Genomic DNA, 22,184 nt, shown 5'->3' on the forward strand with positions numbered 1-22,184 from the left:
ACGTTGCATCTTACTACACGACACATGCACGGAAGGTTGAGCCCACTGTGTCAGCACACAAATACACTATCGCCCGAAACTTGCAAGCCACGTCTAATGTTCATTGCGTCTGTAGTGCACGTGAGGCATCAGTAAATTGTTCGGTGCGAATGCACTCGGTGTGCAATGCAACTTATATAACACCCAGTCTATCACATACATTTAGGTGTGATAAGAAAGAAGTGTGTGAGTGAGTGAGTATGGTTTTACGCCGCTTTTAGCAATAATCCAGCAATATCACGGCGGGGGACACAAGAAATGGGCTTCACACATTGTACCCATGTCGGGAATCGAACCCGGGTCTTCGGCGTGACGAGCGAACGCTTTAACCGCTAGGCTACCCGACCGCCCGAGAAGAAAGAAGTAATTACAATGTTATTAAACGTATAAAAGAATCACGAACATGATGCTAATCTCAAAGGACCTTGTTTTTATTTTATTAATTTTGTATGCTTGACAATGTTAGCGTTATATATCTGTGAATCATAAATCGAACATGGTCTAGTCTCAAATCATGAGTGTTAATAGAAACTATATTAGTGGTGACACACAAATGCAATGTGTGCTATTAGCTATATGGTATATGTTACTTGCAAACCACATGCCAACATTTATACGATACAAGATAAACCTATAAAGATGCATTACGTGTTTTCTGAGCTTATATACATTTGAGTTGAGTTTCTCCTTGGTTAAAATAAACACAACTGTTATTTCATCTTTTTAAAACAGCCAAGTAAACAGTGTTGTCAAAACATTCAAGCAAAACAATAATATTATTAACCTACGTGACCTAGATACCCCAAGTCAGAGTGACAATGAACACTGTACCAAAAGCGTACTTATTTATTGCAATGCACAACTTGCACAGAGTTTCCTGATCAATTTGCACGTGCAGCACGAGGCGCACCTGCAAATTGTGAAGTCGTGACGGCCTATATATAAGAAGAAATAGGCACTCCTATCACTCATTGAACATTGATGTAGACGAATGGTTCGGCTTGCCGAAGATAATTTGACAACATTGTTACCGTATCAAAATGGCAACACGACAAGAATCATTTGTGAGTATTTTGATATCATATTGTCATTGTTTTAGTAAGACTCCCCATGTTATTACAAAATCGGTATGTCCCTTTTGAAAAAAACCCTAAGTGCTCAGTAAAAGCAAAAGTGTAATTTTGTGATTTGTTTGTGCTCGTTTTTAATCCATAATTTGTAATCCATAAGATCCCGAGGAAGGCTTTTACATGTAACCGAATGCTTTTCGGATTAGTCAAGTTATTACAATGTGTGGTCTGGTTGATTGCGTGGCACCGTACCCTGACTGCATGTGGCGTTGTTCACGTATCGATTCTTTTATTCATAGATTGTTGCGTGAAACAAAATGCATGGTATCCTCCCAAATCATCTACATGCCAAAATCACTACAGCATAAACAACACAGTTAGTGGTCCAGTCGGCAGCTAATCCTCAGTCCGTTCCCTTTTCCCCAAAGTGGACTAGGCTTACAACATACAAATATAAAAGCACTGAATTAAAATGGAATCATTATCCATCGAAACATTTTACAATTAACTGAATTTAAATTCGTATTTCTTTATCCGCTAACAACAGCGAGTTGGTAAATGTTAAATATAAAATCATTTACAAAGAAATATTAGATTAATTTTACAAACTTTATTTATCCATGTAAATAAGTCTAAAAATGAAGTTAGATATAACATACAGATTGTAATACATTACGGGATCTCAATGCATGTGGAGTTTTCCGCCGTAACCATCATAGTGACAGTTTCATCCAGTCGATGATATAACGATCCAGATTGTTTTTGTTTATAATTAATGAAACCTTTCTTAACTTTTCTCAGCTTCTTCCTCTCCATCTAATTCCTTCTCCTGGACTATTCCACTTCATCAGTGAGTTATTTGCCTTTGTTGTTTTAATGAATGTAGTGCTTTTGGCATATACATGAACAGTAGTGATTATGACGAGTAGTTGTTATGGGAGACTTTCGCGCCCGCACACCCTAAATTAATCTAACATAACACAATCAGATTTACTTCTTAGCTGTTCCGGGTTCCTCTTCTCTCACGTTCAACTGTGGCAGGGGGCACGGGTGGCCCAGTCGTCTAAGGCGCCGCGATTCGCGGTGCAGAGTTGCGTCCCTTGGGCACGCCAGAAACCTATGATTCCCGGTTCGCCCCGATTATGTTTTTATGTTTCTCAGCACCATACCCGTGCTCGTGAGTTTCACCGAAGTGGTAAACGTCTCAGACCTGCATCACTTCGGGCTTTCCTCCTACAATAAGCTGACACGCCGTGTTATAACTGGAATACTGTTAAAAGCGGCGTTAAACCTAACTCACTCACTCAACTGTGGCATGGGCGAGCACAAGTCCAATCAGACACACGCAGACACATGCACGTCGCTAAACCCCATTTCACCCCACCTGTACTCATTTACTGACGCCATGTATGATTGAAGCAAAGGCGATATATTTAAGGATTAAAATGATTGTTCTTCTGTTATAGTGAAGAAAGCTGTATTTGTATTTGTTAACAGTAACCGACGAGCTGAACTTCTTTGAGATTAGTTGTAAAATATAAACCATCTGTCAATCATCCAGAATATGATTAACAGTCACCCGCTCACGTAAAGGATTCAAGCATTTTCTTCTTATGTTTATTTTGTGATTGAATTATGTTTGTTTATTTGTTTGTTGTTTAACGCCGCACTCCGCAATATTCCAGCTATATGACGGCGGTTTGTAAAATAATCGAGTCTTAACCAGACAATCCAGTGATTGAAATCATGAGCATCAATCCGCGCAATTGGGATCGATGACATGTATCAACCAAGTCAGCGAGCCTGACCACCCGATCCCGTTAGTCGCCTTTTACGACAAGCATAGTCGGCTTTTACGGCAAGTATGGCTTGCTGAAGACTATTCTACCCCGGAATCTTCACGGGTCTGTCATTGTATTAGTGCAAATAGATTGACCTCCTGTGACCGCAACCATGAGCACCTAACGATAGATAACGAAAGTTTACCAGTAATATAATTATGATAGCCATAAACAGTGAAACCTCGTTAATCCGGACGGTACCGTTCACAATGAAATCGTCCGGATTAACGAATCAAGTGTAATGCGTGTTGTATAACAATCGACGTTCTGAGCAGTAAACGTCCGGATAGTGCGAGTTTCGTAATAAAGGGGTTCAGACAAATGGGTTGTTAATGGGGCGGTGGGGTAGCCTTGTGGTTAAAGCCTTCGCTCGTCACGCCGAAGACCCGGGTTCGATTCCCCATCCGGGTACAATATGTGGAGACTATTTCTGGTGTCCGCCGCCTTGATATGGCTGGAATATTGCTCAAAGCGGCGTAAAACCATACTCACTCACTCACTCCATTGGTAATTGCAGCCCTTCTCCATCTCGTCTCTGATGAAGACCAACCCACAAGTCGCTCATGATCGTGTCCTGTCGCCAGGGTGTCTGGCAGGAAGTCTGGCCGCCATCATGCCACGTGACTACCAGAGAGCCGATCCTGGTACTCATCAATACCATCATTCAGAACACGATCTCCAGACCATGATTTGTACACGGTCCTCAGAAGTGATACCCTCCCAAGAACAAGATCACAATGGTAAATGTAAACTTTGTTTTCAATAAACATGTAAAAATTACAACAACACAAAGACTATGGTATAATTCGACTTTTGCTGATTTGCTTTTGAAATGACTGTGATTAATGAATTACCAAAAATTGTCTCATGTATATAACATGACATGGCTGATTTCGTGTCATTGGGTCTCGACGATGGGAATCGATGCTCATGCTATCGTCCCCCTTTTTTGCCTCACCTCCCTTGATTATTTACAGGCCATTGGCATAAAGTTCAAATATTGGCGACTGCTACGTGAACAGAAAATTAATATCCACACTGTTGGTAAAGCTGTTTTGGGTTCATGCGTCTTATCCGTTGGTCTGGATTTCCAACCTCGGTGGACCGCCTCCGTGGTCTAGTGGTAGAGCGTCCGCCCGGAGAGCTGAAGGTCCGGGGTTCGATCCCCGACCGCGTCATACCATAACCGCATTATCAGTGGTTCATATTGGGAAAGGGAGGTCACTCTCATTTCAAACGGGAGCTACCTCCGTTGTTTTCGTATTTGCGAGAAATGGCGTCACCCACGCTGCACGTTGTTGGTCCAGCTATTAAATGCCCAGCTTATCCCTAAGGTAAAACGTAAGGTAATTAAATGTTTGAATGCATTATATATTTATGTTTCCATCAGTACATCTTCTAAGATTGGTTTAGTGGTGATACCCATTTTCTAACATGTGGGCCCACATTTTTCCCGTCATCTATGGTGATCGAAACAAGTGGGCCCACATTTGTATTTCGCCTAGCTTCGTTAGGTTGTTTCGTTAGTTCTGATAATCAATCCCTCAATGTGGGCAGACGTTCTTCCGTCATATTGATTGCAACAGGAGGGACCACATTTATTAATCGCGAAATTCTACTTAAATATTGATAATCATTTTCTCAAATGTGGGCCCACATTGTTCCCGTCATATATGGTGATCGAAACAAGTGGGCCCACATTTGTATATCGCCTAGTGGGTAGACGTTCTTCCGTCATAGTGATTGCAAAAGGAGGGACCACATTAAAAAATCGCTAGCTTCATTAGCTTGGCTTACTTATAACCATTTTCTAAAATGTGGGCCCACATTGTTCCCGTCTTATAGTGATCGAAAAAGGTGGGCCCACATTTTTAAATCGCTGGGTTTCATAAGGTTGACGAAGTCATTTAGGCTATTGGGCTCACGTTTGTCATTATGTGACATTTTATACTATTCATATTTTGTAATATTGATGGGAAATATCTTTATAAATCATTTCGTGTGACATTAATTCCATAAAAGGCACAAAAGTCTTTGAAGTTTGAATAACTGCGTCATAGCTGACCACACTAGTTTTACAAAAATAGCTACCAAGCAAGAAACTTAAATCTACTTCAAATTAAATTTACAGAGGCAATACCACTCATTCTACTTTTTCCAATATAACACATCAATTTAATCATAAGTGTTGGTGGCGATATAAGCCTGAACATATGTCTACACTTGAATTGATCTCGGGCATGATACAAGCCTCAGACGTTTCCGAGAACTTGTTCCATAAAAGGAATAACTCATGAATATTAATGACCCCACGACCTAGTTTGGCGATGTTCTGCTGTATTGCCATCTTATTTGTACATTTTAATCCAATTATAAGTCATAATACTTATTTTAAATAGACAAATTATGAGTTTGTTATGCCGGTTTGTTTACGTAGTATATATTCTCAACAACAAGTGCGTTTAGTTTCGAATGTGGGCCCACCTCGAACTTTCGATTAGGCAAACGGAGTTAGCTCCCTTCTCGAACCACCGATAATGCGGTTTCGCCAAAGATGGTACTTGTTGTTACCCTGTCTGGCGCTCGGCATTAAGGGGCTAAAACAAGGACTGGTCGGCTCGGAGTCAGTATACTGTGTCTGAGTGGGGTATTCATGGTATCTCAGTGAGCTAGCACTATAAATCGGCATCAGTCCGGACTAGTACAAGCAGCCACACAAACACACACACACGTACATGCACGTCGCTATATAAGTGCAATAATCTTGGACGCGACGTTAAACCCCATTTCACCTCACCTCACCTCACCAACCTCGGTGACACTTTGAATTAGCTAGAATATTGTCGACTGAGGCATAAACATCATTCACTTTAAATGCTACAAGACCCGTGAAGATCTGGGCCCATTTGCACAAAGCGGTCTTAGCGCTAAGATGATCGTAACTCCCATACTTTTACATAGGCTGACAATAGGCGTAGCGCTATGGTCGCTTTGTGCGAGTGAGCAAATCTTTCATTAACAAAAGCATACACACTGTGACAGTTGTTTTATCCCGTTAACGTATATAGAATCCAACACTCATTTAGGCTACAATTATTAGATTTTCATCCGTTTCAGAGTGAGTGAGTATGGTTTTAGCAATATTCCAGCAATATCACAGCGGGGGACACCAGAAATGGGCTTCACACATTGTACCCATGTCGGGAATCGAACCCGGGTCTTCGGCGTGACGAGCGAACGCTTTAACCACTAGGCTACCCGACCGCCCCTCAGTCGTTTCAGAAACAATACAAAGCGGGAGGCATTGTATTTGTGGAATGTATTTATTAAACAAACCCTAGGCATATGTCGACAATTGTGCTATACATGAATCATGTATGTCAGACTGCCTGTATGGTGAATTTCATTTAGCCAGGCTCGCTGACATGGTTGATGCATGTCATCGACCCCATTTGCGTGGATCGATGCTCATGATATCAGTCACTATATTGCCTGGTCCATACTCATATTTACAGACCGCCGTCACATAGCTGGAACATTGCTGAGTATGGTGTTAAACAACAAACAAACATATTTCATTTAGCAAAGAAACAATACAACAGACGAAGCGATCAGTATCGTTCAAGGGGACAATACATTGATGTGAGGCGGGTGGGGATAAAAAAACCCAAATAATTAATAAGTATAGCCATGCGTTTCATCCGTTACTGTAAAGAGCACGGGTGGCCCAGTCGTCTGAAGCATCGCAATTCGATGTGCCCGGAGTTGCGTCCCTTCGGCACGCAAGAACGTCAAATAAGTCTTTTTGCAGTAGATATAACTACAGAACGTGGATGACCAACTCACTCACACTGCTACTTGACATTTACATCATCTTTTACAGAGTCATACGCAAGTCCCGAACCATCCCCCAAACTGGAAACTCCACTTCCTCCGTCAAAGCCGTTGACGACGGGGTCGCCAAGCCCCTCTCCAGTGAACCTGTGTCATCACAGACCGGATTCCAGCCAGTACAAAACATGCGTGAATGTGTCAGAACAACGAGTGCATTCTCCCCATGCACCTGTACACGCCTATCACCCATATCTCCTTGAGTCTCTCACTGAAGTCAGAGCATCTCCTCTGACCGCCTGTCACCCTCAGGATAAACTCACTTCAAGGTCGAGGTTGACCACCGAAAAGTTCGGATCGTGCCCTAAAACGGAAAGGATGTCGACGCCGTCAAAGACGGACATTGGTGATAAATGTCCGATATCGCCCAAAAGGTCACGGTCACGTTCGAAGTCCTCGCGCTGTTCTGTCTCGTCCACCGACAGTGACCAACCCCAGAGAAGGGGCAGCAGAATCAGCTACACCTCTAACCAGATCCAGAGACTTGATGCCGTGTTCCTGGTCACACCCTATCCCGAAACTCAGCTTTATGAGAAATTGGAGGAAGAGCTTGGTGTGCCCCAACGGAATCTCAAGGTAGGTGGTTATTAGAAGCACCTGAAATATGTAAAGGCTATTTTGTTCATTTTGTTCAAAAGCCGTGAACATTCGGGTTAGAATTGACTTTCAGCAATCCATGCCCGTCATAAGAAGCGACTATGCTTGTCGTAAGAGGCGATTAACGGGATCGGGTGGTCAGGCTCGCTGACTTCGTTGAAGTATGTCATCGTTTCCCAGTTGGGTGAATGATGTCATTCACTGGATTGTCTGGTCCAGACTCGATTATTTACAGACCGCCGTTATATAGCTGGAATATTGCTGAGTGCGGCGTTAAACAACAAATATTTGCTTCCATTTATCGTACGTTTCTTTCATCTGATTGTATATTTCTTGGCCTAGCAACACACGCACGCACGCACGCACGTACGCACGCACGCACGCGCGCACACACACACCGTATTACACGATTTATGGGGTTATGAAGGCCGAAATGTAACAATTTGCTAGAAAACGTAAGTATTGAAAATACAAACTTTTTCGCTTCTCTCAGTTTCTAAGTTAAACATGTAGTGTAAATGAGTTGTCCAACAGTCGTGATATGCAGGAATACATGTTGTCTAACTTTATTACAAAATCTGTAAATTGAAAATATTTTTCATATTATTTGCAGACATGGTTCCAAAACAAGCGAGCAAGAACCAAGCGACAGAAGGCCGCCCAACCGCACCAGGCGGACAAATCTCCCGTCCATTCGTTCCTGATGCCGCCCTGCCCTGCAATGTCGTCTGCTCTTCCACAGTTCTCGTACATGATGCCAGGTGCCATGGTGACAGCCCCTCTGGCTGTTCCAACATCTTCCAGTGCTATGATGACCCCGCCATCGTCACCGTCACCATCCCAGCTCATACAGCGTCCTTGTCCCGTATATCTAGGGACAACAACATCGTCTGCGGTTACAACACTTGGGCAAGTCTCGCCACCGTTCGGGATTTCGTCGAGACCTGGGACAGTTAGTATCATGACGCCATCTAGTGGACAGATCTCGCCCCAGATGATTGCAGTCAAAAACAAAAGATTTAGTCTATCTCGTTCCTCTCTTTCACACGAACCAACATCTGGTTCAGAGTCTTGGAATTCTTCCGGAAGCCAGAGCAAGGAATCGTTTTCACCGTCCTACCTGTCAACGTTGTCGGCCCTGGAAACGTTGTACTCCTCTCTGCCTTTCAGTCAGCCTATCCACGAACCTAGTCATGACGAGGTTCTTTCACACGGGTATTACTGACGGTTTGGTAACACTGAAAAACCGATCAGTGACAATGTGTGTGACGATGTGGATTTACCCGCTGACCTATTTGCGGTGTGATTTAGTGCTAAACCTGTATGACGATCAGCCATGTATATTTGTATTCTCCTTTTACTTCTAATATATTGTTATTGTTGAAATCTGATCTTTTTACAATAAACGGAATTGTACATCGCAATAATATTTTCTTGTGATATTCAAATATTTATGATTACCAAAATAAGATTTCAAACGTCAACACCAGAAAATAATAAGTCACGTCGAATATCCGCTAAAACTGCTTCCATAGGACGTAAAGGCAAGAAGTAGAATAACAATTTTTTCAAGAACAAGCATGCAATGTACCTTTAGAAGCATTGCTGGTTTATATCTCAGGAAACTGTTACTTAAAGTACTTCCTTGTTGAGAATCATTGCACGGCACTAATGTTAGATGTATGCTGTAAGCTTGACTGAGGAGTTTCGTAATCTGAATCACATTGATTTATGGCTCTCTCAGCCCTAGAATTCACAAGAGGAGTTTATGAGGAGTAAGACTATATAACTTTAGTTTATTCCCGTTCTGAATGATCAAAATTAAAATGAAGAAAAGGAATTAATTCTTCAAATAAATGTAAGCGATAAAACCCTTTCCATATTAAGCATGCGTTCATATATCAAAAAGAGATGATACCAGGTGTTGCCTTTGGCCCTACAAAAAGACAACAGATTTCTTTATTTCACTGACAAATTTTATTTTTAAGCGAAAAAAGACAAAAAGTATAACATGTTTTAAGTAAACAAATTCCTACAATGAACTTTTGAAAAGACACAGTAAAACTAGTTGTCACAAAACAGACCTTTAAGAAAATATCACAAAGTGAGTAACCAACAGACCACAGGGACTGTTTTGTTTGTTTGTTGTTTAACGCCGCACTCAGTAATATTCCAGCTACATGACGACGGTCTGTAAATAATCGAATCTGGAACAGACAATCCAGTGATTGTTATCTTGAGCATCGATTACCCAATTGGGATGCAAAGACGTGCACCAACATAGGCAGCGAGCCTGACCACCCGATCCCGTCAGTCGCCTCTTATGACAAGCATAGTCACCTTTTATGGCAAGCATGTATTGCTGAAGACCTATTCTACCCCGGATCTTCACGGGTACACAGGAACTGTGAGTCGCCAAACCCAGAAAGAGACCCTCGGTAATGTTGAACGAGTGTCATAAGTGTGGTCTCTTTCAACACAAACAAAAGAAAGCATACAGTACAGCTCATCATTATTGATAACGGTACGTTAATTATCTACAATAAATTGTATGTAAATGGTGATATCTGTGAAGAGAAGTACTTCATGCAGCGTCATGTCTTAATCTGTGATCGCCATCATGTCAATAGACGCAACATATGAGTTCTTGCCCCCTTTAACATGCAGCCCAGACAGCGAATGGGACTTCTCAAAGGAAGCATTGCCTAATCGAACCCACACAGAACTTTTCGACGAATGTGAAGACTCCCCAACACTGCAGCCTTCTGCATTACCCAGATTGTCAGAAGGTCTGTATTCCTGGTAGCAAACCCGGGTACTCTCCCAATGTCAGTCAACAGATTTGGAGGTACCAAACCTAAGGGACCGAGAACAATGGGGAGTCGGACACCTTGGTACTTGGGATGTAAGCGTGACATTTCGAAAGCGAGGTCTGCATATTTGCCATGTTTTTCCTGAATCTTGTCAATCCCATTTGTGTCAAAACGGACAGAAAATTCAATGAAATAAATGATTTCATTGGATTTATCAAAAAGGACAAGATCAGGTTTGTTGGTCTGGATACGTCTGAGGCTGTAAACGGGCCTATCCCAAAGAATTTTGTATGAGTCATTTTCCATGACGCCCTCTACATATTCCGGGTCATACCATGGATGGACCTCTGTGTCAAAACCACAACCATTGCAAAGACGGTAATAAAATGATCGAGCAACACCATTATGTCACTTAAGATACTGTGTTTGTGCTAATGCGGGGCATCCACTGACACTGTTGGACAGTCTCATTGCATAATCTACATTTCATTTTTACATTTTGATGCAAAATCACACATTGTCGGTTTCGAGTGAGAAGTGACTGGTCCTGAGCAGCAAACAGAAAGTCTTCTGTTTTACTTTTCAGGCCAGCCGACCTCATCCAAGCGAAGGACCCTGCAGGGTTACTGAGCTTCTCAAAACTCTGCACGTACACTCGATGCAGTGGTCGTTCAGATAACCATTGGGGGAACGGGTGGCCCAGTCGTCTAAGGCGCCGCGATAAGCTGTGCAGAGTTGCGTCCCTTGGGCACGCCAGAAACCTATGATTGTGGGTTCGAATCCCGGTTCACCCCGATTATGTTTCTAGGTTTGTCAGCACCATACCCGTGCTCGTGGGTTTCACCGAAGTGGTAAACGTCTGAGACCTGCATCACTTCGGGCTTTCCTCCCACATTAAGCTGACACGCCGTGATATTTTCTGGAATTATGTTAAAAGCGGCGTTAAACCAAACTCACTCACTCACTCACCGTTATTATGCCTTTTACGCCCATTGTAATCTGTATATTAGTCCAATCTGGTTATTTTCTTACCTTGATGTTCTTTATTCAATAACGTTGAAAGTGTTCATAGTGCGTACGTTGTGAGTGAAACAAGTCCACAATCATGACAATATACGTCCAAAATTAGATCGGGTGTCAGAATAGCTGGTGAGCACACATTTCTTCTAAAATATACTTAGGAAAGAGCACAACTGTATATCAGGTCTTCCTTGTTTTATGAACATGGCATATTTTACAAACAAAATACTTTGGGCAGGTTGAATACTTTAAAAACAATAAACTAATCAATCCATTAGTACGATTGTTTGTGGTGCTTCAGCTTGTTTACTTCGGCCATCCTTGTTTGAGGATTATTTACGACACACATTACGTTCGGTGTGTCGAATTTGTAAGATATAAAAACATATATTTTTTGTGTTATATTTCAATATGCTTTATTAAAATTTGATTTAGCATAAAAGTATTTGGATGGACTGCTTCATTGGGAAACAGATATATGCTGAATTATGTTGACGATTTTGACATAAGGTTTGACGTTTTCGGTGAACATCCGGTGCATCATATCGCCATTCAGGTAACATACAAATAGTTAATGTATCTCATTTAGCCTTCACAAAGTATTAACGATAAAGTTCACCGAAACTTGTAGCCATTCATATATTCTCTTTTCTGAATATCGTACATGCTAGGCGAACATGAAATTGAGCGTCCATAGATATGATGACCATACTTACATGTACATGTAGATAATATTTGAGTTGACCTAATAATTGAGTACAACAATTAGGAATGTCATCAGTAAAGTGCTACACAAAACAACTTCTTTGTATATATACTTGCTATATATGACGAACTATTTATTGTTACCGTATGTCTGAAATAATTTATTTTAACAATGCATGTTCTCCTTTATCAATGGATGTTGATTGCTGGTGTGTGGGATGATTTCAAACACAGTAAACTGTTACCAAAACGGTAAAGCTAATATTGTGGCTGGTAGATCAAGGACAGAAAGAATGAGATGCTTGGGTTTAACGTCGCTTCTAACAGTAATTATGTTATATCCCTGCGTGTCAGCTAATGTGAGGTGAAAGCCCAAAGGGACGCAGATCTTTGCACTTTAGCAAATCAACGACAGTGGTATTTATGCTGACAAGACCGAAGTTAGATTGAAGGAGAACCTGGGATTGGACTCGACGATGATGCTGTTCGTGAATTTACATGGGAGGCGACTCGGCACAGCGAATTATACATGTCATGCACTGATGATGTTGACTGTATGGCTTTAGAGAATTATTAATCATATAACTGTCGGTGCAATACAAATAGCCTGTTAGGACAGATCAGGGTAGTTTAATGCCGTTTTCAGGTGAAGAAGGATACATATCAAAGAAAGCCACACCTCACATTTTTGGTTCCCTTAGTAAGTGCTGTACCTCGCTAACAGAGAATGAATATTGCCAGACATTTCACATCCATATGTGTTAAGAACAAACACATTGTTAGGCAGAATTCCATTTTGAATTTTCTAAAACATTGGACAACCTCAAAAATGATTGAGTAAGAGGTATCTATTTAATACTGTTCATGTGACTGTATTTGTTCCGCTGTGGAAAGGTTCTTTCTCGATAAGTTTTAATAACAATTATAGTGATTGCTTTTGATACTTGAGGATGTATTGATGGCTTGGACGACACTTAATTATGAGTATTGGAATATTTACAATACACATTACGTTTGGTAGATCGAATATGTAATATTTAAAGACATATATTGATGTATATGTATCTCAATGCTCGTACGAAGATTTGATTTAGCATGAACACATTTGGATGGACTGGTGCATTGGGAAACAGATATATGTGTTGACCATTTTCACATTAGGGACAAACAATCTTTTTCGTCGGTGAACATCCGGTTCATCATATCGCCATTCTGTTAACATTAATAGTTAATGTATCTCATTTAGCCTTCACAAAGTATTAACGTTTAAGTTCACCGAAACTTGTAGCCATTCATATATTCTCTTTTTTAAATATCGTACATGCTAGGCGAACATGAAATTGAGCATCCATAGATATGATGACCATACTTACATGTAGATACTATTTGAGTTGACGTAATTCTTGTGTACAACTCAGTGTCACCCTTTATTACAAGTGCATAAACTATGAGTCAAATCATCTATGCGTAATTTACACAATCATCCTCTGCCTATTGTTTTCCATTCAGGATTCGATTGCTGTCTTAATGTCTTACAACAACGTATACATCCTCATTACGTCAATGAAACTTTCGAGTCCAAGCCCAGAAAGCAATGATTTGAGTGACACCTCCTGAACAAATTAGTTATCATCAGTGAAAACATCTCATTGTTCAGAAACCATTAATGTAATCAGTGTTGATTAGGTTTTAAACCCTTTTATCAAAGTGTTATTATAAGATTGGTATAAATCTAAAGCTACGGCGACTTGTCTTCACATCCACATGTTTTCCTTGTCTGAACAGTTTGAGAACGATATCTAGTACAAGTTGAGGACGTTAATGTGACCAAACACAATCTCTGTTCACCCGATACAAGAAAACAGTTGTTACTTTGTGAAGGAATTATACTGATAGTCATTTGCACTATGGAAAACAAGGTGAGTCAGTTGGACATATAAGTGGAAATGACATACAATAATTTATTACATTCCAGAATTGCTTCCATTTCAAAGGACATGGCTTGAGTAAGGAGTACTGATACTGTATAACAAGCCAGCTATTGATAGCAAGCATATGCTGGTCATGCATATGTTGATGGTACTGTAAATCACATTGTTCTAAATGTTGTTAGTCAGCCACATATGTTCTTCATTGTAGATTGCTACATCTGTGAGATGTCTGTTCCCTGAAATTAATAGATCGCCCACACAATGTCACATCAAGCTGGAGTCTACGACACCAGAAAAGAGTGTGTCTCGATTCAACGTCATCGACATCATCAAGAAAGATGAGACGGAGAACAGCGACAGCTCAGATGACAGCGGTACAGATGCGCTCCATACTACATTTGAGGATGCGGAGGGAAATATCAAATCAAAATACAATGCTAATGAGGCAACAACAAATGGCAGTGAATCCATAAATCATGATGTGATAGGAGCAAAGCATTCACCAGAAGAACTCACAGCAGTACCAGCAACAGTGATCAAGGAGTACCCGAGTCCTTCCTTTTATTACCCAGGGGGCTATGTTCCTCGTTCGACTTTCTATCCAATGTTTCTTCCTGGACCGTACCCCACTGCCTACCCGGGGTCCTTGCCGTCTCAATTCTTCCCACACACGATGTCACAGATCCCTCCTGTGCCACAAACTGCAACAGCGTCCACCATCGACAAGCAGAGGGTGCAAGTTCATTATGATGACAGTAAGTGACATCATCATATTAATCATAATAGTCAAATCAGGTTTCTTTGACCACAATAGAAATAATTGTATTCCGTTATATACATCACCCTATTATTTATTGCCATTCATATTGATGGAAATGATTCATAATATTCTGAACTGATTTTCAGGTGACACCAGTGATCATACTCATCGCAGTCCCAGTCCTGCCGCCAGTACCACATCCAGTGGTGTCTATAGCGACTCCGTCCCGAGTCCCACCAGCTCCACCCATCGTGTTACGTCCCCTGCGATCGAAGCTGTAGCCCCACAGAAGAATGTCCGCGTCCCCTCAGTACGCACCAGTTACAGTCAGAGACAGGTTCGGGTCATGGAGAAAGCCTTCTCAGAGAGCAGATATCCGGACTACGAGGTGTTTGAAACGATGTCTGCTGAACTGGATATCCCTGTCAAGAAACTTAAGGTAAACAATAGTATTCTGATATGCACGCAACGTGTGCTTGATACCGAACCAACGTTATGTTTATATGAGGAATGGAATTCTCAGACACTATCATGTATCTGTTGCGATGGCTTTCCTAATATGTTTTTATTCATTTCAGGTGTGGTTCCAAAACAAGCGAGCACGAAGCAGATCCCGAGTCCCATCTCCCGACACCTTGACCTCCATCATGTCATCAACACCCGCATATGGTTACATGGCCCCATATTCCATGATGCCTTTCCCGTATCCATCAGCTCCAGTCATGCCCATGTACCCAGGGTATCCATACCCGTCCATGTTTCCATCACCGATCTGCTGAAGAAAATTAGGAATGTCATCAGTAAAGTGCTACACAAAACAACTTCTTTGTATATATACTTGCTATATATGACGAACCATTTATTGTTACCGTATGTCTGAAATAAATTATTTTAACAATGCATGTTCTCCTTTAACAAAGGATGTTGATTGCTGGTGTGTGGGATGATTTCAAACCTCAGTAAACTGTTACCAAAACGGTAAAACAGTAATTATGTTATATCCCTGCGTGTCAGCTAATGTGAGGTGAAAGCCCAAAGGGACGCAGATCTTCGATGTTTGCACTTTAGCAAATCAACGACAGTGGTATTTATGCTGACAAGACCGAAGTTAGATTGAAGGAGAACCTGGGATTGGACTCCACGATGATGCTGTTCGTGAATTTACATGGGAGGCGACTCGGCACAGCGAATTATACATGTCATGCACTGATGATGTTGACTGTATGGCTTTAGAGAATTATTAATCATATAACTGTCGGTGCAATACAAATAGCCTGTTAGGACAGATCAGGGTAGTTAAATGCCGTTTTCAGGTGAAGAAGGATACATATCAAAGAAAGCCACACCTCACATTTTTGGTTCCCTTAGTAAGTGCTGTACCTCGCTAACAGAGAATGAATATTGCCAGACATTTCACATCCATGTGTGTTAAGAACAAACACATTGTTAGGCAGAATTCCATTTTGAATTTTCTAAAACATTGGACAACCTCAAAAATGATTGAGTAAGAGGTATCTATTTAATACTGTTCATGTGACTGTATTTGTTCCGCTGTGGAAAGGTTCTTTCTCGATAAGTTTTAATAACAATTATAGTGATTGCTTTTGATACTTGAGGATGTACTGATGGCTTGGACGACACTTAATTATGAGTATTGGAATATTTACAATACACATTACGTTTGGTAGATCGAATATGTAATATTTAAAGACATATATTTATGTATATGTATCTCAATGCTCGTACGAAGATTTGATTTAGCATGAAAACATTTGGATGGACTGGTGCATTGGGAAACAGATATATGTGTTGACCATTTTCACATTAGGGACAAACAATCTTTTTCGTCGGTGAACACCCGGTTCGTCATATCGCCATTCTGTTAACATTAATAGTTAATGTGTCTCATTTAGCCTTCACAAAGTATTTACGTTTAAGTTCACCGAAATCTTGTAGCCATTCATATATTCTCTTTTTTAAATATCGTACATGCTAGGCGAACATGAAATTGAGCGTCCATAGATATGATGACCATACTTACATGTAGATACTATTTGAGTTGACGTAATTCTTGTGTACAACTCAGTGTCACCCTTTATTACAAGTGCATAAACTATGAGTCAAATCATCTATGCGTAATTTACACAATCATCCTCTGCCTATTGTTTTCCATTCAGGTTTCGATTGCTGTCTTAATGTCTTACAACAACGTATACATCCTCATTACGTCAATGAAACATTCGAGTCCAAGCCCAGAAAGCAATGATTTGAGTGACACCTCCTGAACAAATTAGTTATCATCAGTGAAAACATCTCATTGTTCAGAAACCATTAATGTAATCAGTGTTGATTAGGTTTTAAACCCTTTTATCAAAGTGTTATTATAAGATTGGTATAAATCTAAAGCTACGGCGACTTGTCTTCACATCCACATGTTTTCCTTGTCTGAACAGTTTGAGAACGATATCTAGTACAAGTTGAGGACGTTAATGTGACCAAACACAATCTCTGTTCACCCGATACAAGAAAACAGTTGTTACTTTGTGAAGGAATTATACTGATAGTCATTTGCACTATGGAAAACAAGGTGAGTCAGTTGGACATATAAGTGGAAATGACATACAATAATTTATTACATTCCAGAATTGCTTCCATTTCAAAGGACATGGCTTGAGTAAGGAGTACTGATACTGTATAACAAGCCAGCTATTGATAGCAAGCATATGCTGGTCATGCATATGTTGATGGTACTGTAAATCACATTGTTCTAAATGTTGTTAGTCAGCCACATATGTTCTTCATTGTAGATTGCTACATCTGTGAGATGTCTGTTCCCTGAAATTAATAGATCGCCCACACAATGTCACATCAAGCTGGAGTCTACGACACCAGAAAAGAGTGTGTCTCGATTCAACGTCATCGACATCATCAAGAAAGATGAGACGGAGAACAGCGACAGCTCAGATGACAGCGGTACAGATGCGCTCCATACTACATTTGAGGATGCGGAGGGAAATATCAAATCAGAATACAATGCTCATGAGGCAACAACAAATGGCAGTGAATCCATAAATCATGATGTGATAGGAGCAAAGCAATCACCAGAAGAACTCACAGCAGTACCAGCAACAGTGATCAAGGAGTACCCGAGTCCTTCCTTTTATTACCCAGGGGGCTATGTTCCTCGTTCGACTTTCTATCCAATGTTTCTTCCTGGACCGTACCCCACTGCCTACCCGGGGTCCTTGCCGTCTCAATTCTTCCCACACACGATGTCACAGATCCCTCCTGTGCCACAAACTGCAACAGCGTCCACCATCGACAAGCAGAGGGTGCAAGTTCATTATGATGACAGTAAGTGACATCATCATATTAATCATAATAGTCAAATCAGGTTTCTTTGACCACAATAGAAATAATTGTATTCCGTTATATACATCACCCTATTATTTATTGCCATTCATATTGATGGAAATGATTCATAATATTCTGAACTGATTTTCAGGTGACACCAGTGATCATACTCATCGCAGTCCCAGTCCTGCCGCCAGTACCACATCCAGTGGTGTCTATAGCGACTCCGTCCCGAGTCCCACCAGCTCCACCCATCGTGTTACGTCCCCTGCGATCGAAGCTGACGCCCCACAGAAGAATGTCCGCGTCCCCTCAGTACGCACCAGTTACAGTCAGAGACAGGTTCGGGTCATGGAGAAAGCCTTCTCAGAGAGCAGATATCCGGACTACGAGGTGTTTGAAACGATGTCTGCTGAACTGGATATCCCTGTCAAGAAACTTAAGGTAAACAATAGTATTCTGATATGCACGCAACGTGTGCTTGATACCGAACCAACGTTATGTTTATATGAGGAATGGAATTCTCAGACACTATCATGTATCTGTTGCGATGGCTTTCCTAATATGTTTTTATTCATTTCAGGTGTGGTTCCAAAACAAGCGAGCACGAAGCAGATCCCGAGTCCCATCTCCCGACACCTTGACCTCCATCATGTCATCAGCACCCGCATATGGTTACATGGCCCCATATTCCATGATGCCTTTCCCGTATCCATCAGCTCCAGTCATGCCCATGTACCCAGGGTATCCATACCCGTCCATGTTTCCATCACCGATCTGCTGAAGAAAATTAGGAATGTCATCAGTAAAGTGCTACACAAAACAACTTCTTTGTATATATACTTGCTATATATGACGAACCATTTATTGTTACCGTATGTCTGAAATAAATTATTTTAACAATGCATGTTCTCCTTTAACAAAGGATGTTGATTGCTGGTGTGTGGGATGATTTCAAACCTCAGTAAACTGTTACCAAAACGGTAAAACAGTAATTATGTTATATCCCTGCGTGTCAGCTAATGTGAGGTGAAAGCCCAAAGGGACGCAGATCTTCGATGTTTGCACTTTAGCAAATCAACGACAGTGGTATTTATGCTGACAAGACCGAAGTTAGATTGAAGGAGAACCTGGGATTGGACTCCACGATGATGCTGTTCGTGAATTTACATGGGAGGCGACTCGGCACAGCGAATTATACATGTCATGCACTGATGATGTTGACTGTATGGCTTTAGAGAATTATTAATCATATAACTGTCGGTGCAATACAAATAGCCTGTTAGGACAGATCAGGGTAGTTTAATGCCGTTTTCAGGTGAAGAAGGATACATATCAAAGAAAGCCACACCTCACATTTTTGGTTCCCTTAGTAAGTGCTGTACCTCGCTAACAGAGAATGAATATTGCCAGACATTTCACATCCATGTGTGTTAAGAACAAACACATTGTTAGGCAGAATTCCATTTTGAATTTTCTAAAACATTGGACAACCTCAAAAATGATTGAGTAAGAGGTATCTATTTAATACTGTTCATGTGACTGTATTTGTTCCGCTGTGGAAAGGTTCTTTCTCGATAAGTTTTAATAACAATTATAGTGATTGCTTTTGATACTTGAGGATGTACTGATGGCTTGGACGACACTTAATTATGAGTATTGGAATATTTACAATACACATTACGTTTGGTAGATCGAATATGTAATATTTAAAGACATATATTTATGTATATGTATCTCAATGCTCGTACGAAGATTTGATTTAGCATGAAAACATTTGGATGGACTGGTGCATTGGGAAACAGATATATGTGTTGACCATTTTCACATTAGGGACAAACAATCTTTTTCGTCGGTGAACACCCGGTTCGTCATATCGCCATTCTGTTAACATTAATAGTTAATGTGTCTCATTTAGCCTTCACAAAGTATTTACGTTTAAGTTCACCGAAATCTTGTAGCCATTCATATATTCTCTTTTTTAAATATCGTACATGCTAGGCGAACATGAAATTGAGCGTCCATAGATATGATGACCATACTTACATGTAGATACTATTTGAGTTGACGTAATTCTTGTGTACAACTCAGTGTCACCCTTTATTACAAGTGCATAAACTATGAGTCAAATCATCTATGCGTAATTTACACAATCATCCTCTGCCTATTGTTTTCCATTCAGGATTCGATTGCTGTCTTAATGTCTTACAACAACGTATACATCCTCATTACGTCAATGAAACATTCGAGTCCAAGCCCAGAAAGCAATGATTTGAGTGACACCTCCTGAACAAATTAGTTATCATCAGTGAAAACATCTCATTGTTCAGAAACCATTAATGTAATCAGTGTTGATTAGGTTTTAAACCCTTTTATCAAAGTGTTATTATAAGATTGGTATAAATCTAAAGCTACGGCGACTTGTCTTCACATCCACATGTTTTCCTTGTCTGAACAGTTTGAGAACGATATCTAGTACAAGTTGAGGACGTTAATGTGACCAAACACAATCTCTGTTCACCCGATACAAGAAAACAGTTGTTACTTTGTGAAGGAATTATACTGATAGTCATTTGCACTATGGAAAACAAGGTGAGTCAGTTGGACATATAAGTGGAAATGACATACAATAATTTATTACATTCCAGAATTGCTTCCATTTCAAAGGACATGGCTTGAGTAAGGAGTACTGATACTGTATAACAAGCCAGCTATTGATAGCAAGCATATGCTGGTCATGCATATGTTGATGGTACTGTAAATCACATTGTTCTAAATGTTGTTAGTCAGCCACATATGTTCTTCATTGTAGATTGCTACATCTGTGAGATGTCTGTTCCCTGAAATTAATAGATCGCCCACACAATGTCACATCAAGCTGGAGTCTACGACACCAGAAAAGAGTGTGTCTCGATTCAACGTCATCGACATCATCAAGAAAGATGAGACGGAGAACAGCGACAGCTCAGATGACAGCGGTACAGATGCGCTCCATACTACATTTGAGGATGCGGAGGGAAATATCAAATCAGAATACAATGCTCATGAGGCAACAACAAATGGCAGTGAATCCATAAATCATGATGTGATAGGAGCAAAGCATTCACCAGAAGAACTCACAGCAGTACCAGCAACAGTGATCAAGGAGTACCCGAGTCCTTCCTTTTATTACCCAGGGGGCTATGTTCCTCGTTCGACTTTCTATCCAATGTTTCTTCCTGGACCGTACCCCACTGCCTACCCGGGGTCCTTGCCGTCTCAATTCTTCCCACACACGATGTCACAGATCCCTCCTGTGCCACAAACTGCAACAGCGTCCACCATCGACAAGCAGAGGGTGCAAGTTCATTATGATGACAGTAAGTGACATCATCATATTAATCATAATAGTCAAATCAGGTTTCTTTGACCACAATAGAAATAATTGTATTCCGTTATATACATCACCCTATTATTTATTGCCATTCATATTGATGGAAATGATTCATAATATTCTGAACTGATTTTCAGGTGACACCAGTGATCATACTCATCGCAGTCCCAGTCCTGCCGCCAGTACCACATCCAGTGGTGTCTATAGCGACTCCGTCCCGAGTCCCACCAGCTCCACCCATCGTGTTACGTCCCCTGCGATCGAAGCTGACGCCCCACAGAAGAATGTCCGCGTCCCCTCAGTACGCACCAGTTACAGTCAGAGACAGGTTCGGGTCATGGAGAAAGCCTTCTCAGAGAGCAGATATCCGGACTACGAGGTGTTTGAAACGATGTCTGCTGAACTGGATATCCCTGTCAAGAAACTTAAGGTAAACAATAGTATTCTGATATGCACGCAACGTGTGCTTGATACCGAACCAACGTTATGTTTATATGAGGAATGGAATTCTCAGACACTATCATGTATCTGTTGCGATGGCTTTCCTAATATGTTTTTATTCATTTCAGGTGTGGTTCCAAAACAAGCGAGCACGAAGCAGATCCCGAGTCCCATCTCCCGACACCTTGACCTCCATCATGTCATCAGCACCCGCATATGGTTACATGGCCCCATATTCCATGATGCCTTTCCCGTATCCATCAGCTCCAGTCATGCCCATGTACCCAGGGTATCCATACCCGTCCATGTTTCCATCACCGATCTGCTGAAGAAAATTAGGAATGTCATC

At 41.0% G+C, this 22,184-nt stretch overlaps 4 protein-coding genes across 4 annotated transcripts; all 4 read left to right on the top strand.

The window, feature by feature from the left end:
- The first annotated feature begins 998 nt into the window (after positions 1–998).
- Positions 999–8,856, top strand: LOC124144890 (pituitary homeobox 3-like). The gene is made up of 4 exons (XM_046514506.2): positions 999–1,103; positions 3,468–3,690; positions 6,834–7,417; positions 8,052–8,856. The coding sequence occupies exons 1-4, from the start codon at positions 1,080–1,082 to the stop codon at positions 8,661–8,663; spliced, it is 1,443 nt and encodes a 480-aa protein (XP_046370462.2). The 5' UTR covers positions 999–1,079; the 3' UTR covers positions 8,664–8,856.
- Positions 8,857–13,883: 5,027 nt separating this feature from the next.
- Positions 13,884–15,446, top strand: LOC125380940 (paired mesoderm homeobox protein 2-like). Its single transcript, XM_048396709.1, has 4 exons — positions 13,884–13,895; positions 14,116–14,662; positions 14,814–15,106; positions 15,246–15,446. The coding sequence occupies exons 1-4, from the start codon at positions 13,884–13,886 to the stop codon at positions 15,444–15,446; spliced, it is 1,053 nt and encodes a 350-aa protein (XP_048252666.1).
- Positions 15,447–17,242: 1,796 nt separating this feature from the next.
- Positions 17,243–18,805, top strand: LOC124144904 (paired mesoderm homeobox protein 2-like). The gene is made up of 4 exons (XM_048396710.1): positions 17,243–17,254; positions 17,475–18,021; positions 18,173–18,465; positions 18,605–18,805. Exons 1-4 carry the CDS (start codon positions 17,243–17,245, stop codon positions 18,803–18,805), a joined length of 1,053 nt encoding a protein of 350 aa, XP_048252667.1.
- Positions 18,806–20,601: 1,796 nt separating this feature from the next.
- On the top strand, positions 20,602–22,164 carry LOC125380941 (paired mesoderm homeobox protein 2-like). Its single transcript, XM_048396711.1, has 4 exons — positions 20,602–20,613; positions 20,834–21,380; positions 21,532–21,824; positions 21,964–22,164. Exons 1-4 carry the CDS (start codon positions 20,602–20,604, stop codon positions 22,162–22,164), a joined length of 1,053 nt encoding a protein of 350 aa, XP_048252668.1.
- Positions 22,165–22,184: the final 20 nt, after the last annotated feature.

Source organism: Haliotis rufescens, unplaced genomic scaffold (genome assembly GCF_023055435.1).
Source record: "Haliotis rufescens isolate VD_foot unplaced genomic scaffold, xgHalRufe1.0.p SCAF_16, whole genome shotgun sequence".
Classification (NCBI taxonomy): Eukaryota; Metazoa; Mollusca; class Gastropoda; order Lepetellida; family Haliotidae; genus Haliotis; species Haliotis rufescens.